General features: G+C 40.5%; 1 protein-coding gene across 1 annotated transcript in view; it reads left to right on the forward strand.

Moving 5' to 3' along the window:
• Positions 1–4,954: 4,954 nt before the first annotated feature.
• The window catches only part of dpp10 (dipeptidyl peptidase like 10), a gene marked incomplete at its 5' end in the record, with an annotated part of 201,361 nt that continues 190,095 nt past the window's right edge, over positions 4,955–16,220 (forward strand). Inside the window, one exon of the mRNA XM_084544737.1 lies at positions 4,955–5,014. Within this exon, the coding sequence (XP_084400863.1) occupies positions 4,955–5,014 (60 nt within the window). The remainder of the gene's footprint in view (positions 5,015–16,220) is intronic.

Below are 16,220 nucleotides of genomic sequence, written 5' to 3' on the forward strand. Positions count from 1 at the left end.
TACCGGCCATGAGTACAGCGATCAAGTGTCACATTGACTTTTCCATTTTGTGCTCTTTTAGAGCAGGGTGACCAGTGTACACAGAATAAACAGAAACAACAGCTGATATAACGATATGATAAATCGCTATTGGACCAAATTGTGCTGATCATAAACATGAAGTGAGCCCAATGTTAACGTAATATCAATTTGCTGCCATTATCTTGCAACCCTAAATGAGGAAACGTGCAAAGCTAAATTACTGAGAGAAATAAAATTTTACCCCAGGCATTTACTGTAATTAGTGTACCGTCTAGAACTTTCCAGCCTTCTTGTGGAATTGCTCCAGTTCGCCGAATGTACAGGCTCTGCAGAGCACTTCTGTTGGAGCTATGACAAAAACACTTCCATTACATTTTATAAGTATATTATGCAACAAGAACTCTTAACATCAGTTACTGAATGACTTAAGATGATGCTCTCCTACATAAACATAAACACAAAATTTCAGAAAAATAAAAAAATAACTGTAAATCTCCATGGTCAAAAAATCAGGAGCACAAACATTGGGTTTTAAAAAGTCACGCTAACGTAAAAGTTTATTAGTGAACAACACAAATAGCTTTACACGCTATGTGAGTGCCGTTTTCTCCATCAGGTTCAATTAAATGGTAAATGGCCTTTACAGTCACAGACGTACACACATTCACACACCAGTGCCTTGCAGTGGGAGCAACTGGGGGTTCAGAGTCTTGCTCAAGGACACTTCAGCATGTGGCACATTCCGGGGATTGAACTGCCAACACTCTGGTTCGTGGACAACCCGCTCTACCTACTGAGCCACAGAAAACAAACACAATGTCGTTTGAAATGTGCAAAAATATTTCTGATTCGTTATGAGACCATGACCCTGGCGGGCCACCATAGTATTAACATTGTATGGGAAACACTGTACAGAATTAAAGCTGTGGACTAGTGAAATAGGTTGAATTGTTTTTATAATGCACTTTTCTACCTATTGGTACTAAAACTGCTTTCCAGTCACAATGACACATCTACCCATTCATTAACACAAGCACACACACATTCACACAACATTGTCAGACACCGAGAGCAACTAGGGGTTCAGGTCTTGCTCAAGGACACCTCAGCACATGGACAACCTACTCTACCTTCTTATTTTTTTCACAGGGGTCAACAGTCATCCCATGGCTGAGGTACATAGAGCAAGCATCTAACTCCTGAACCCTTGGATGGATGCAGCACATGTGATGGCCACGCTGCTGTGTGAACAAATGGATAGGTTAAATGCAGATAAAGAATTTCTCGAGGTGGGATCAGTAAAAGAAAGGGCCCCAGGCTTGATCAGGGGCCCTTTCTGTGTTAAATATAGCTGTAATGCCCTTATTATTTCAGCGGTTATTATGCTTCCACGGTGTATATGCTGTACTTGAATACATTGATGCAAATCATGTATCACTATGTTCTTGACATACACACTTAGATGTGTACTATATTCCAGTGTATGAGCACTGGTTTAGGTAGCTCTGGAGCACAGCATAATAAAGCAGCCATGTTTAGCCTTCTGTAGACATTTAATGGCCATCTGTGTCAAATTTATACCATGAAAACTGTGGCTGCACAAATAAACTTGACTTGAACGTAAGGTACAATACAATTCTTTGAATTTGTGTCTTTGCATCCCTGCACTGTGGTGTAAAGATTATTACTTTTTTTTTCTACCACATTAAACCACAGTCTTTGGTTAGTTGTCACCATCTGCCACTGACTGTCATAATTCTCCAACCTGCATTCATACATTATGAATGCAGATGTATGTATGACAGATGTACAGTATATTTATCTTGTTCCTCCTGCAGCTACCTTCTTCTCCTCTCTTCTCTCTCTTCTTCTGTCTTTGGCCTGTCACTTCAGTGCTTGCTCTGGGGGTTTCAGGTTCTGGGTTCTGCAAAGCGTCTTGAGCCAGTTTCTATTGTTATTGATGCTATGACAATAAATTGAACTGAATTGAAGATTGAGCTGCAAATTGCCCAGATTGTTGTGTATCACTCATATTAAGGCATGTCTTGTTTCAAACTGCAGCCATTGCAGTGTTATCTGAAAGAGATATACGAGGGCTTGCACAGCTATTTGTGCTTTGAAAGAGAAACAAGCAACGTTTCAAAATAACTGAGTAATGTTATTTAAATGATTTATGTGATTGCTCTTATTGTAACATGAGGGAACTCACTGAATTGTAAATGTTTTAATTGATTGCTCATTATCAACTCCAGTGGCTGCTCTTTATTCTGGATTTGCTGTGTCTAAAATTAACTGAATCTGATAATTGTGAGGAGTCACTTTATTTGCATTAATACTTAACTATTTGCTTTGACATCAAGATGTTAAACTAATGAATGTCGGCCACCTAGTGGTCGCTCATGGTATTGCTACCTGAATCGAACGGCAAAATATGCTTATGCTTCTTGTGGACTTGTGAAAACGTAATCAGTTGCTGCCCAAGTATTGTTCCAATTTAAGGTATGCATTTGTACAGTACAGTGCAGTCCAAATACACAAAAGTGTTTTGTGCAACGCCCATTTTATAGAAGATGCATTAGAAAGTGACTTGTATGGACTTGGTACAGCCCGGCATCCCAGAAGGCTTTTCAAGTATACTGCTGTTCAAATTTCCAAATGTCTGCCCTGTGTCCTCCAGATTCTACATTTCAGAGTCAAACTTATCTAGTCCAAACTACCAAGTGCGCACGCCTGATGTGTGTGAACGCCCAGTGACAAACGCCCAGTGTCTAGTTAAAGTGAACACAGCAATAAAACTGGTCCCCTCCAACCTGGTTCAACAAGTAAAACTGAGAGGGCATGGTTGAGCAGTGGTGATGGAGTGAGCTGGAGAGTGAATGAAGGGAGGTAGTGTATGTCTTCACTTGGATTTGAGCCTTCTGACATGAATACTTGGTACGTTCCATCAAGTCAGAGATTAAAAAGTGTGTTCTTTAAAGTATGTGTTGCAAAAGTTACTGGCAATCCATCATGTCCACTGCAAAGAGCCCATCCACAGGTTTATATCTCGGCCTCCATTTGGGACACTGTCGCCTTCAGGCTTGCTCTTGGGGTTTCAGGCCGGGTTTTGTAAAGTGCCTTGAGACGATTTGTATTGTTATTGACACTATATAAATAAAATTTAACTGAATTGAATATACATGTGTGCTTGGGTTCCCTACCCAACTTTGATATTTACTGGGAACAAAACTAAAGGCAAACTGCTATCATGACAGCAACAAAATCATAAGATAACATAATGATACTCTATTCTGTATTCCCATTCATCAAAGGGAATTCGTGGTTTTCATCACATTGAGTATAAAATTAATTTATTTCATAAGTGAAATATTGAAATATTAGGGAATGTTTGGTGGAAATAGCATTGTCTTACTGAGAGAAGCCTGGTGGTGCACTGACAAACACTGCTTCTTTCATTTATAATCAATTTCAGATGGATTGCTGTGTGTTAAACCTGAGCTCCAGACATTATGACAGGTAGTCCTAATCTTGTTTTATATAAAATGAATTAATAGAGTGAAATGCAAACAGTAGGTTGCTATTTGTCGGTAATAGATGGCCAGCAGTAGCCTGACATTATTGCTGCTCCCAAATAAACAAAATCATTGATATAGGGAGAACATTATAATCACCGTCCTAATATAGTGTAGGTCTCCCTTGTGCCTCCAAAACAGTTGTGACTCATCAGAGAATGGACATGGGCCTTCTGAGGGTGTCCTGTGGTGTCTGGCAACAGAATGTTGTTAGTGGGGGCCTTTGGGTCCTATGGGTTGAGGGGAGGGGCCTCTGTGTCAGGCTGCATCCTGCTGGGGATGGCTGCTGCCATCAAGGAGTGTCATTGCTATGGGGTGGGGGTGCCTGGTCTGGTCTAGGTGGGTGGTACATGTCTAAGTGACATCCACATGAATGCCAGGTCCAAAAGTTTCCCAACAGAACACTGTACTGTCACAAGATGGTCAATGTTATTTACTTCTCCTGTCAGTGGTCATAGGACTGTGGATGATTGGTGTATGTTAATGTTGCTGTAACCAAGTACAGAGAGAGTGAGAGAGATAGTTATATTTCATGAAGGTGCTCACAGTGAGCTCTGTGTGTTAGGACTCAGAGTTTAGGACTTGGGACTTGAGTTGAGTGGAATGACCTGATACTTGAGGCTGGTCTGGTCTGAAAATTAAAAATTCAAGCAGGGTCTCTTCAGATACAGTAAAGGCAACACAGCTGTAGTGGGTGGTGAGGGATGACTGAGAGGGTTTACTTTTCTGTTTCCATGCATCATTTTTTGAGGAGATGTCTGCATAAACAGTAGTGTAACTGCCCACAGCTATTTACTGATCAGTAATTAGGAGGCGGTGAGTGTGTGTGTTTTTCAAACCTGTCTTGCTCTATAGATTCCATTTCATTGAGTACAATGTTGCCAGTTATACACATCTAAAACTCATATTGGTATTTTCTGTATGTGCGTACAACATATCTGTATTTTACGTCCACTTGAAGAAATGTGAGGTCATTAAAAAATGAATGCGCCTCTCTGTGAGTTCTCTGAATTTCTCACAGAAACGAATCATTTGATTTTGATGATCTAGACTCTGATGCGGTCACATATCAGAGTTTTGTTGTTCCTTGGCCACCCCATTTAGAATTTTCTTCGGTCGCCCCTGGTTACCAGCCGTCTCCGTTTATTTGAGCACATACCTACCAGCGTACCGCTCTGCGCTGCGCGAAGCATACAGTATAGCTGTCCGATGCGGTTGCGCTCTTCAAACGCACACAGAACAAAGAGCGAAACCACTGATCGCCCCGCGCTGTAGAGTTGTTCTGGAGGACCCGCTTTGCTTCGTTCCACGGCAGCTTTGTCTCACTTGGATTGGAGGACAGTTTGTGTCTGCGTCCCAAGATGAACCAAACCGCCACAGTTTCACATCAAGTAAAATGCCAATCTACAAAGGCCATCAAGGTAAGCTTTGCGAATGATTCTCCTTCGCTGTGATGAACTTGTTTGGGTTTTATGTAACTCGGTGTCAGCAGCAGCTCCGTACAGCTCAAAACTTCAGCGAGGCTTTGGTGAGCGGTTATGCGCATTGACGCACAGCACTTTGGAGATGGTTAGTGGATATGCATGCCAGCATTCACAGTGTTACCTGAATTAGGGCTTTGCATTTGAAACATTTTGACAGGCTACGCGATCAGCAGCGCTTTCTCATTCCTCTGGTCGTGTTTGAATGAGGAAAATCTTGACGTCCAGCTCGAAAGTGTTTGACCACACACTAGCGCAGAGGAGAGATTTTATTCATATCACGTAGCGTTCCCTATTATTATATTGGTATGTGCTGACAATGCATTAAAGTAGCCCTTCAGACTTGGCTCTGTCCGCCACTTTCAGGCAGTTATGATGTGAAAAAAAGAAAAAAAAAAAAAAAGAAAAACAGTGAAACGTGTGTCTTTGAGGGTCTTTGAAGGTCCATCAGTTGCTTAACTTTACCGTGCACTGCCTTGGGAGATCTTTCAGCTTTTCGACCTGTTGTTAGAATGAGCGTATGTCATTTAAAGTGGCTGCAAGCTGACTGGAAGAAGTGTGTGTTTTTAAAGATGAAGTGAAATATTCAGTGGACAGGTATCGTGGCGTTTTCTGTTGGAGTCACGATCGCACGGCCGCATCCGCATTGTCTGTATATTGTGCACGTAAACCTGGGCTGGAATTTATGTTTGCGTCCGTTCGTCTGCTTCTCGGGCAGTGCGTGTGCGCGTCGCTGTGTGTGCGTGTGTGTGACTCAACAGCGGTATCGATTTTGCCGCGGGTTCTGCATCACTTTTCAACCTCGAAGTCCCACCAGAGAAATTTAGCTTGGGGCAAAATCCATCGATCCACTTCCCGGCTGTCCCAAAGGTGCGCAGTATTCGAATACAAGGCCGACTGTTTCGAATTAGTGGACTTCAAGTTGGGATGAAAGATGGTTGAAAAACATTAAATTGATTAATAGGATCCTGGTAGCATGGGAGATGCTGCTACCTTGTGGCTTTTCACCATGGGTGGCAATCAGCAGCCATGTGTGGGCTCAGGATGCTGTTGCCTTCTCTGCGACCCTTGCGCTGATGCCAACTCTTCATGTGTCGTCTGGCTTTGTGGTGCTGATGTAGCTCACTGCATAGATTTGCAACAGAGCCAGTCATAAAACGGGATGCTCATAAAAGCTACTGTGCTGTGTTTAAAATGAGGCTGCCGCTGCTGCTGCTGTCACATTGCATATATTTTTGAGGCAGGGCATTGTGAGGTGCACCCAGCTCACTCGTCAGTGATTGTAATATAGTAGCCTGTTTCTGTCCGTCTTTTATAAGCATTTCCTATTATATTGCTCCATGAAATGTGGTTGCAAAGCAAAATGCTGAATATGTCTAAAGTCTCTGTCTAATTGCTCCTTACACCCCCCTTTCCCCGCTACCAGCATGATCACAAGTGATAAATGAGCAAACAATTTACCTAGATTGATACTTTATTCAGAGGAGAAGCCAGAAGTGAGCACACAGAGGGAAACCATCTGCACGTAGCTATGGAAATGCTGCCACCATCTTAGGGCTCGGCAATGTATTAGGTAAAAACTGCATCAGATGTGAGCAATGATGATGAAAGAGCCAATATATGGCTGTGGACTGGTGCATGTTCACTGCACTTTCATTCATACTACAATTGGGTGACACAAAAACAGGAAAATGTTGAAAGAAAAAAAAAAAAGAAACCACATAAGTGAGCGCAAGAGAATCCTGGTAAAATTTGTTATTACAAAATTGCGCTGTGGGATTCATAGACCCAAACTGTTTAAAATCAGAACTACTCCCACAGTTCTGCAAACACAACCAGTCACAGCACAATAGCAAATGATGCAGACAGGTCGTACAGGTTGTTTTATGTAATTTCTGGAAAAACACACAAGATGAAGGTGAAATAAAAAAAATAAAAAAAAATACAAAAAAATACATTGTTTGATCAAAAGAAGAAAACCTTGAGGAGCTATTTTAAAAAACATGGCATTGATGGTTTTCACATTGTGATTGCCTGCCTCTGCTCTCAGGTACTTATTTCTGATTACTTTTTTTGCGCTAACAGCAGACGTGTTGACATATAAAAGCAGGAAAAGCACGGTGCATTAATGGCCCCACTAAGGGGACGTCGTACTGTTGTGCATGCTGGTTCATTCTCCAGCCTGTCATTGCTTAATGCGAAACTTCTGGCGTACTGAGTGTTTATCGGTGTTATAAATTCCACCTGCACATTTCCTACTCTGTCATCTCATAATGTCTATTCACCATACATACGGACGTGGCTCAAATTGATATAATAAAGTCTGACAGAACTTGACAACAGGCTTTGATTAGCCCCCATCTTGCACAGCTGGACATGCCGCGGGGTTACACAATCAGTGGTGTTGAACCACCTTACCGAGAATATTACCAAGGATTCTGGAACATGCACGGCTGACACGCTTGCTCTGCAGACGGTCTGCATGGTGGTCAATTCTGGGCTGCAAGCGGAAGTCCACACGGGCCCTGGTGGACTTGGGCGGGTGATAAAATTTACTTCAAACTGCAAAAAGATGAACTAGGCTCAGCGTTTCCCGCCACACAAAATGATGTTGTCCACCGGTGGCGCCAAATACATGCAAACGCACGTTCGCGGTGGATTAATTAATAACATAACCTGTCTTTTTACTCCTTACCTTGAAATCTTTGCATTGAAATATGAAGTAGCTGTAGTTGTGACAGCCTGCCAGAATTCCTGTCCGTATTTTGGCATCTGATGACCGCCGTCTTAATGCACCAGCGTTTTCTATCTGCATCCCAGCTAACTGCCAACAGACAGTGGCAGTGTATTTTCACTCAGTCATTTAGACCTATATTATTTTATCTTACCTGCAACTAAAAAGTCCAAACATACCTCTCCTCAGTGTGGTTACACCTTGATGCTTGCAAAAATCGGATATTCTATTGTCTTTTCTTTTAAAAAAGAATGGAGAAACTCACCCTTTCTGTGGGATGTATCTACTAAGTGTCACTGTGGCAAGGAGGGTATCTTTTTGTGAAACTGATGAAAATCAATGAAGGTAATTAGAAAAAAAAGCATTTGTTTCCCCTTTTCTTCTTTGTTTCAGACAAAAAAAAAGGTAGGTGTCCAGTTCTTTTAATTTACTGCCACAAGGACTGAAGACAAGTAGCATTTTATTCTGTTTTAGCTCACATACAGTATACAGTATGTGTCTAGAATGATGCTGCTTTAAAATGACAAAAGGAAGTGCAAAACAGTGATGTAGCCCAGTCAAACAGAAGCATATTTTTTTTTGTCTTGCTTCACTTTTCTGCAGCTGATGAACTGACACACATTGACACAATGATAAATAAAAGAACAAGGCATACTGTACACATGTAAACATTCTTGTGAAACTGTGAAATACATTTCACAATTCTGAATACCGAGCAAACACGAAAGACACACTATTCTACAGGAGCTGACATGCTGAGCCAAAATTAGTTTAGGTTGTCTTCCAGTGACAATAAACAGAGCTTGAGAATATTCAGCCTCATATTTTGTTGCCTAGAGGGCTGTGGTGGGTTGATGCCCTGATGGATTGCCTGCATCTGAGGCAATTTCTGAGCCTCTGTGAGCAGCACTTTTCTCTTTTCACAGCCAGCCTTTTTTAATGGAAGCAGAGCTTTGGCTGCTCACTGCATTCACAATCCATATTGTATAAAACTTCTGCAAATTAAAACAGCAGTGAGCGGTTGTTTAGAGTGTCTGACACCCTGAGGCGTCTTCTGCAGCTCGTCTCGATGCACTTTGCCTTCAGCTCACAGCGACCCTGCCTCGGAAATCAGCGAAACAAGCAGGGATCATTGTCAGGATTAACGAATCCTAACTCTTCTGTGTTGCACAAAAAAACACGGCTAATCTGTCCATGTCTGACCCCTTTTGCGTGACGCTGAGGTCTTAACGGCCCTCTGTTATCCTCTTAAACGCACCCTCTTCATTTCACAGCTCTGTCCCCGTGCCACAAACCAAGATAAGAAATCCAATCAGAAAAAGGCAGCAGATTTTTCGCTGGCCCTAACTCCTGGGGTCTCTCAGAGTTTAACAAGGTTGGACGCATTCGAGCTGAGGCTCATGTCATCAGCAGTCCTTGGAAGTGTCGGCTCCACCCATATGCAGATTGCAGCTATAAACTGGAATTGTCAGAGAAGCAGGCAGCTGTGTCAGTGCTCCTCACCTTGTGTGTACTGTGCATCTGATGGGGCACAAGGTCATGGCAGAGAAGGTGCTATATTTCTCAAACTGTGCTGCAACACCGTGGATTTAGAACAGTTATTTTTTTGTCTGGTTAACAGTGACAGTCAGCGATTTATTTAAGACCTGAGCCTCTTTTTATGAAATACCAATTTTAGGATCCTGTTTCACGATGACTAGATAAAGTACATTTGAGTGTGAGTGTGTGACTGTATCTCATTCAAGCCATTTATAGTCGCATCGTTTTTAAGGTTTTGAGTGACAAAAAGCACACAACTGAAAAGTCTTTAGGCTGTGTGCACCACGGTGTCTTTTGCAGAAACAGAAATTCTGCTCGACAAACTGACTACCTGAGAAATAAGCCTCATGGAGTACAGTCTGTGCACCTGACTGCATAAAACCCTAGGGAAGTTCCCAGCATCTGATATACTAACATAATTGATTTTAGACATGTTTGTTTCTACTGTAGCTGTTTTTATCTGAACATGCAGAACATGCTGGATGATATGGAAAAAAAATAATTAAAAATTGAAATATATTAATTTGTCTTGGTTGGGTAACCTGTCCTTCAACCCGTAAATATTTTTAAACTTCTTAATGGTGCTGACTTATAATTTTTAGTTCATTTTTATTTTTTACTTACACAAAAAGAGTCATAACTGTAACTGAAGCCTTCAGGGTCTGAATATTTCTCTAAATGAGACATTTCAAGTTTTTGTATTTTTAATACATAAATTCAAATTGGAAAACGCACGTGTAAACAGCGATGGCAGTGTTTCATAAAAATTATGAGATTTCAACTTAATTCTCACTACTGAGCGTTTGTATTTCACCTACGTAGTTACGCATGCTCAAGCCGTACATCCACTCTCACAGATAAATAGATATGGACAGAAATGGATGGACAGAAATCCATAATCGTAATGTTTGTGTGTCATTGTATGCTCCTCCACCAGTCCTTGGACATGTTGATGAATAAAATAACATAGTGGAACCAACTTCACTACTGTGAAATCAGTGATTTCAGTCTTTAACAAGTCCATAGCAGCTGTTATTTTGCAGGGCTGTAGTATCTGATATTATCATGAATTATCATCACATGTGCATACCTGTAAACTATCATGCATGGTGGTGTTTAACTCATCATTATTAAACTTCAGGTTGGAAAGCTAATCATTCATTCATTCATTCATTCATTCATCTTCTGTAACCGCTTGTCCTGTGAAAGGCCACAGGGGGCTGGAGCCTATCCCAGCTGTCATCGGGCGAGAGGCGGGGTACACCCTGGACAGGTCACCAGTCTATCGCAGGGGGAAAGCTAAGCAGTACTCCTGATTTCCCCTAAAGGATACCCAGATTTTATTGCACCATGGACCAGTTTATTGTGTTTGGGTAAATACACAGTGCACATTTGCCATACATAAACACACACCATATAATGCATAAAATATTCCAACTCACTATTGTTTCCCTGTAAAGACAGCCCCATCAATGTGTGATGTCAGACAGCAACACCAAAATAGTACTTCCTCCTCCATTTTCTTTTTTCTTTTTTCATTCTAGAAAATTCCCTATCAAAGAGATGTAGTGTTGGAAATGAAACCAATCTTTTCAGTGCTTTTGTGACTATCACAGGATATTCATCATTGACTTTGATCCAGAATGCTGGCAGAGGCATTGTGGGAAACATACTGTAATCTACAAACCGAAGGAGTTGATGTTCTTCCTGCACTGATGTGGACGATTTGCTTTGGACATTCACAAATTAGTTATGGATCCATTCCTTTGAATTTCTGTAGCCAACTCTGTTTATTTTTTTTTCTTTAAAAAAAGTTGAAATTGCAAACATAAGAAATTCTGTCCACTTTGCACTGATATGCTGCTTTTCTTTTATAGAGTTAGTATAGTTTATAAGAGGACAATATTGTGTATTTGCATAACCACATGCTGGCTACAGCCGTAACAAACACTATCTAATTAGAGAAAATAGCTTTCCATCAAATCACAGGGCCTGTATTTTTTGTCTGGGCTGACTCATTTGAGAGCAAATTGAATCAGATAAGATTTCTGAGAACTAATTTCACCCTGGTTATCAGTATTTATCGATTACACATTTCAACGATGAGTCTTATCTCAAAAATCATTACTTGGAAAGCCACTTCACCGCAGTGATATTATTAAATGATTTACTCTACATTATACTGTCTGAGTGGAGGAAAAAAAACAGCCCAGGCCATTCTGTCATGTAGTAGACCATGAAACCTGCCTGTTCTCAAAATAGAGCCTGTTTTTTGTCTCTGGAGATATATTTGGAGTTTAAGCTCTGATGTGCTTTGATCCAGCTCAGTACTTTGACTTAAGTTCTCATGTTGCAGCTGAAGTGAAAGCCACTCAGTTTTGAAAGATAAGTAATGAGGACAACGTTGAGAGACACTCAGCTGAAATCAGAAAAACAGCCACATTAAGATGCCAAGACTAGACTAACATTTCTACTGTCATGTCTACTTCTGAAGCGTAAGTAAGGCCGTTATAACAGTTTAACGTGAAACTTTGCCCGTCTTTCAAAGTGTGCGTTTTCTGAAAGGCCAAATTCCAGCAGATATGCCATTTATTAAATAGTGAAAAGAGTGGAGGAGGGATTATGTGAACAATAGGTTAGTTGCTCTGTGTGGAATAATGTGCATTTGCGATAAAAGATGGAAGAACATCAGATGGAGAATATTCACAGACTCACACTGTTTTATTCATAAAACACAGATAGATAAACAAATGACTGAACTCCACAAACTTTCACTTACATTTATATCTGGCGTTGTAGGCACACCACAGCATGATCAAGTCAATTTTCCCTGCGACGTTTTCCTACCTCTGGCAGGACGACCAGAACTGCTGCCAGCAAACGACACAGACAACACTCATCTCCGTAACTCAGCACCCTGGGTGCTCAACAACGCAGCCAGCTGGTTATTGGACCTCCAAGGCGCCCCCCTGTTCAGAGGATCTATCACATAAACAGTCTTTAAAAACTGCTCGGGACTGACTGGCTCTTGGTGTAATAGATTGCTGGAATCAGTCTCATAAGAATGATTGCGTTGGCTCTTGAGTCGGTGAGTCTATAAATTACAGAGCTATGCCAGCTGATTTCAATACACCCTCCCCTCTGAGTATATCTCTCAGTCCCAAGCCTCAGCGAGGAATATGTGATAGATTTGCCGCTAATTTGTTTTGTGGTTGAGACGCATCTACAGCTCATTTGAATATTTGCACATTCGTATAAGGTGGCCTATCTGTCCCTGTAAAGAAAAAAGCAAGTTGATATATCCCATTATACTTGCACTCATGGGTCATATAGAGTGCTTATTGCTGGGTAATGACTTCCCACTTGAATATTTAAAGTAGCTGCTACTGAGAATATAATAGAAATTGGTGTTTTTGAGGGAAAAAAAGCAATTAGATTAGCTGAAAAATCTGCTAGAAGGTAAAAATCAAAGAGTGTGAACGATGTAAGCTGATCTTTGCAAGGAGGTCACAATTCACTGGCCTTGATCTTGAGTATTATCGATGCTAAATAAATTTAATTGAAATTGTATACATTTACATGAGTTTGCCCTGTGTTATTTTAGTCAGCATTTAGCATGGGATGGAAAAAAGAACCAGGACAAGAGAGAATGCCATTTAGAAATCTCAAAAGAATTTATACTTTTAAATAACACAGAAGAATGCGACTATTTATTCATCGCGTTTAATGTATTTTTGGGCCACTGTGATAAAACAGACCGTGAAAGTCAGTCAGCGAGTTATGCCACGTCCAAATGGGTTTTAGAGCTATGCAGTAAAAGTCAAAGGTGTGAACATAATATAAAATTCCCATAGGATGATCTTTATAATAATAAAATGAGTAGAAAATCCTAACTGTGCTGCAAATGTTACAAAGCGTTTCTAAGTTAATAGACAAGTGAAACATTAAAGGAAGAAAATTTTTGTCGGGATGTTTTAGGAGAGAACGGCGGGAGAGTTGTCATCTAAGAGTGCAGTGATTAGCATGCAGTTAGTGTTCAATGACTTTACAAACCTCGACGGAACCCATATGGTGTTAAATTATCGTTGATGCTATAAAAAAAAAAGAAGCTCTACATAAGGTAGTCTGTAGGTGTTTATATCCTGCAGGTGTTGTTTGTTTTGGTTTGCTTTATTATTTCCATCTTTCATGGTGTCTCCATATGGAAGTACCATATGTCTTTGTCTTGTCTGGTTGTCCTGATTGCGGGAGGAATGCTTCGAAACACGAGTTTGACTTAGTGCCATTTTTCAGAAGCCATCACCATAAAACAAATTTTAGGGACTCAGGTGCATCCCGGTCTTCAATATGTTTAAGTCAGACTATGAGACAGGAGTGGTAAAAGGATATGATGGAAATGTGATTATGTGAAATATGTGAGGAAAGTGAATATTGATTAACTCCATGCAAAATGTGTGGGTATTATTTTAGAGTAAAAGTATCATGTTTATTCTTAAATTATCATGACTGACCAATCACATATTAGACGGTGACAGGGTGAAATGAGACCTTCACAGTGGATGTGTTCCTCAGTCTAAAGCCTGAACCCATGGAAAACCTACGCAAACCTGATGTGCATACATTCATTTTTAGAAAAAGACACCCCAGTCAGAGGGGGAACCCAGCTCTGCCGCACCTGACTCAAAAAGGATAATTAGACCTAATTCAAAATGTGGTAGAACAGAACAGACTATAATATGACAAGGCTCTGGCTTAGAGAAACTAAAATCGTCTGTCTATCTTTTTCAAAGACCACTTTATATAAAATAAATAGAAAGTCTTAATTCCATCTGCTCTTCCAGATGGTATCTTCTCCTTCCATAAATGAATTATAAATGAGTGCCTCACTATACCAGCTCAGAATAAATGAAAGAAGAAGCACACGCTAGGGTCCATTTTGATCTGCTCAGGTATTAGACATGTTGATGCCTAGACCTGAGATCAGCGGCAGAAACACTTAGAATGGCTGGAATTTTGTTTCAGTCTGACTCAAATATTGAGTCCAGTTAGGTCTCAGTTCCTCAGAACCAATTAGAGCCCTGAACACCACTACTCTGGAGCATTCTAAAATGAAGATTAGTGAAAAAACACACGTAAAAAATTCATTTTTAGAGAATATTTAAATGTTGTCTGGGAATATTTGGTTTTCATACATGGATACATTGTGAAAACGTTTGAGTTAGGTTCATGGCCATGTGGTTGTTGCACTGATTACACTAGAAAATCTCCATCACTATGTAGTATAAATACAGATTTTGATGAGGGAAATGAGTAAGATTCCCTATGTGTGTGTGTGAAAGTGTGAGAACATGGACATGTGTGCATGGGGCTGGGGTCTCATCTGTCAATGAGTGGTGGGGTTCTGGGGATGAGTTGAGTTGAGAGTGATGGCTTTAAGATATAAAAAACACTGTTAAGATGTGTGGTGGTGCTTGTCCTAATAGATAAGACTGGATGGGAGTATTTTAATGAGGCAGTAAGGATGGATCCATGAATCACTTGGCTGTTTGCATGATAGTCTGCGGGCTACCGCACAGTGATGGACGAGGTAAGGGCACTTGAGATGGATGTTTTAGTGCAACTGGATCCATGCTTTTTAATAGATGTTCATCTTTTGGAACAACCTGAAGAAAAGCATCCTCTGGTGTCTCCAATGTCATGTCACAGTTGATGGTGGTACCTAGAATATCCACCAAATTTAAGCCTACTTAGCTCCACATAAGCTAAGAATTATCAGAAAATCTAAATATAATTTAGACAGAAAAACAAAAAAAGAAGATCCCATCAAACAAAATCTAAAATGTTTGCTTGAAACTGTACAAAGAAGCCAACAATTATAGTAACTTAACAATGAAGACACGTCTACAGTAATTCAGCAACCAACTGTAGGGAAAAATACCTAAAAACGAATCAATAAATGTTTTTGGGGCTCATTCAGACATGTTACCAAATCTGGCGGTGTGTAGGAGGAGTGCTTTGTACAAAAGTGAGAATGGCATAAAATTGTGTGTGGGTGGAAATGAGTGTGGCCTATAAAGATAGATGCATGTTGAAGAAAAGAACAAAAAATCTTTCTATGGCTCCCAGCCCAGGAGTTAAGAGTGAAAATGAAAAATCAACATTAAGGCTGGTTCTTGACATAGGAATTAGTAGTTTTAAGAGACATTGACTTAAAAGGTGGTGTGGTAACATGGTATGCAGCCAAGCAATTTAGAAACTGGGCATCCAAGAAATACTACTGCAATATAATTATATTCTCACACAACTGCTAGAGTCAGTATGGGGAGTGATAATAGAGGATCCAAATCATATCATCTTTTTATTTATTTCACTCATCCTTCTCCCTCGTCAGAACCTTAATTAACCACAACACAACTCAATCCATGACAGATTATGTGGGGTTGTGTTATGCTAGTAGTGTCTAATGCCTAGCCTCAAACAGAGATGAGGAGTGGGCTACAGAGCTCTGACAACCTCACTTCTATATAACCCCCAAATTCTTGTCATTTTCAAATTTGTAGTTTTCAGTCCCCATACCAGTGCAGACTCACTTGCAGCTCGTCACACTTCAGACAGTTCCCTTGAAAGGTTTTATACTACTTTTTACCCACATAAGCAGGAGTACTCCACTCCACACTTTAATGTGTTAACCCTTTCCATCATATTTGCTTTTAAAACTCAACCTGCTTGCATTTATGTAAGGCTTCACTTCATGGCACATTCACCTTGTTCCACTATTATTAATATGGATGTAGAGTAGCATTACTTAATTACTGTTGCATCAAATTTGGTAGCGTAGACTTTTTAAGGACAGGTTCACTGACATCAGTGTCA

This window comes from Chelon labrosus (assembly GCF_963514085.1).
Source record: "Chelon labrosus genome assembly, chromosome: 5".
In the NCBI taxonomy this organism is placed as follows: domain Eukaryota; kingdom Metazoa; phylum Chordata; class Actinopteri; order Mugiliformes; family Mugilidae; genus Chelon; species Chelon labrosus.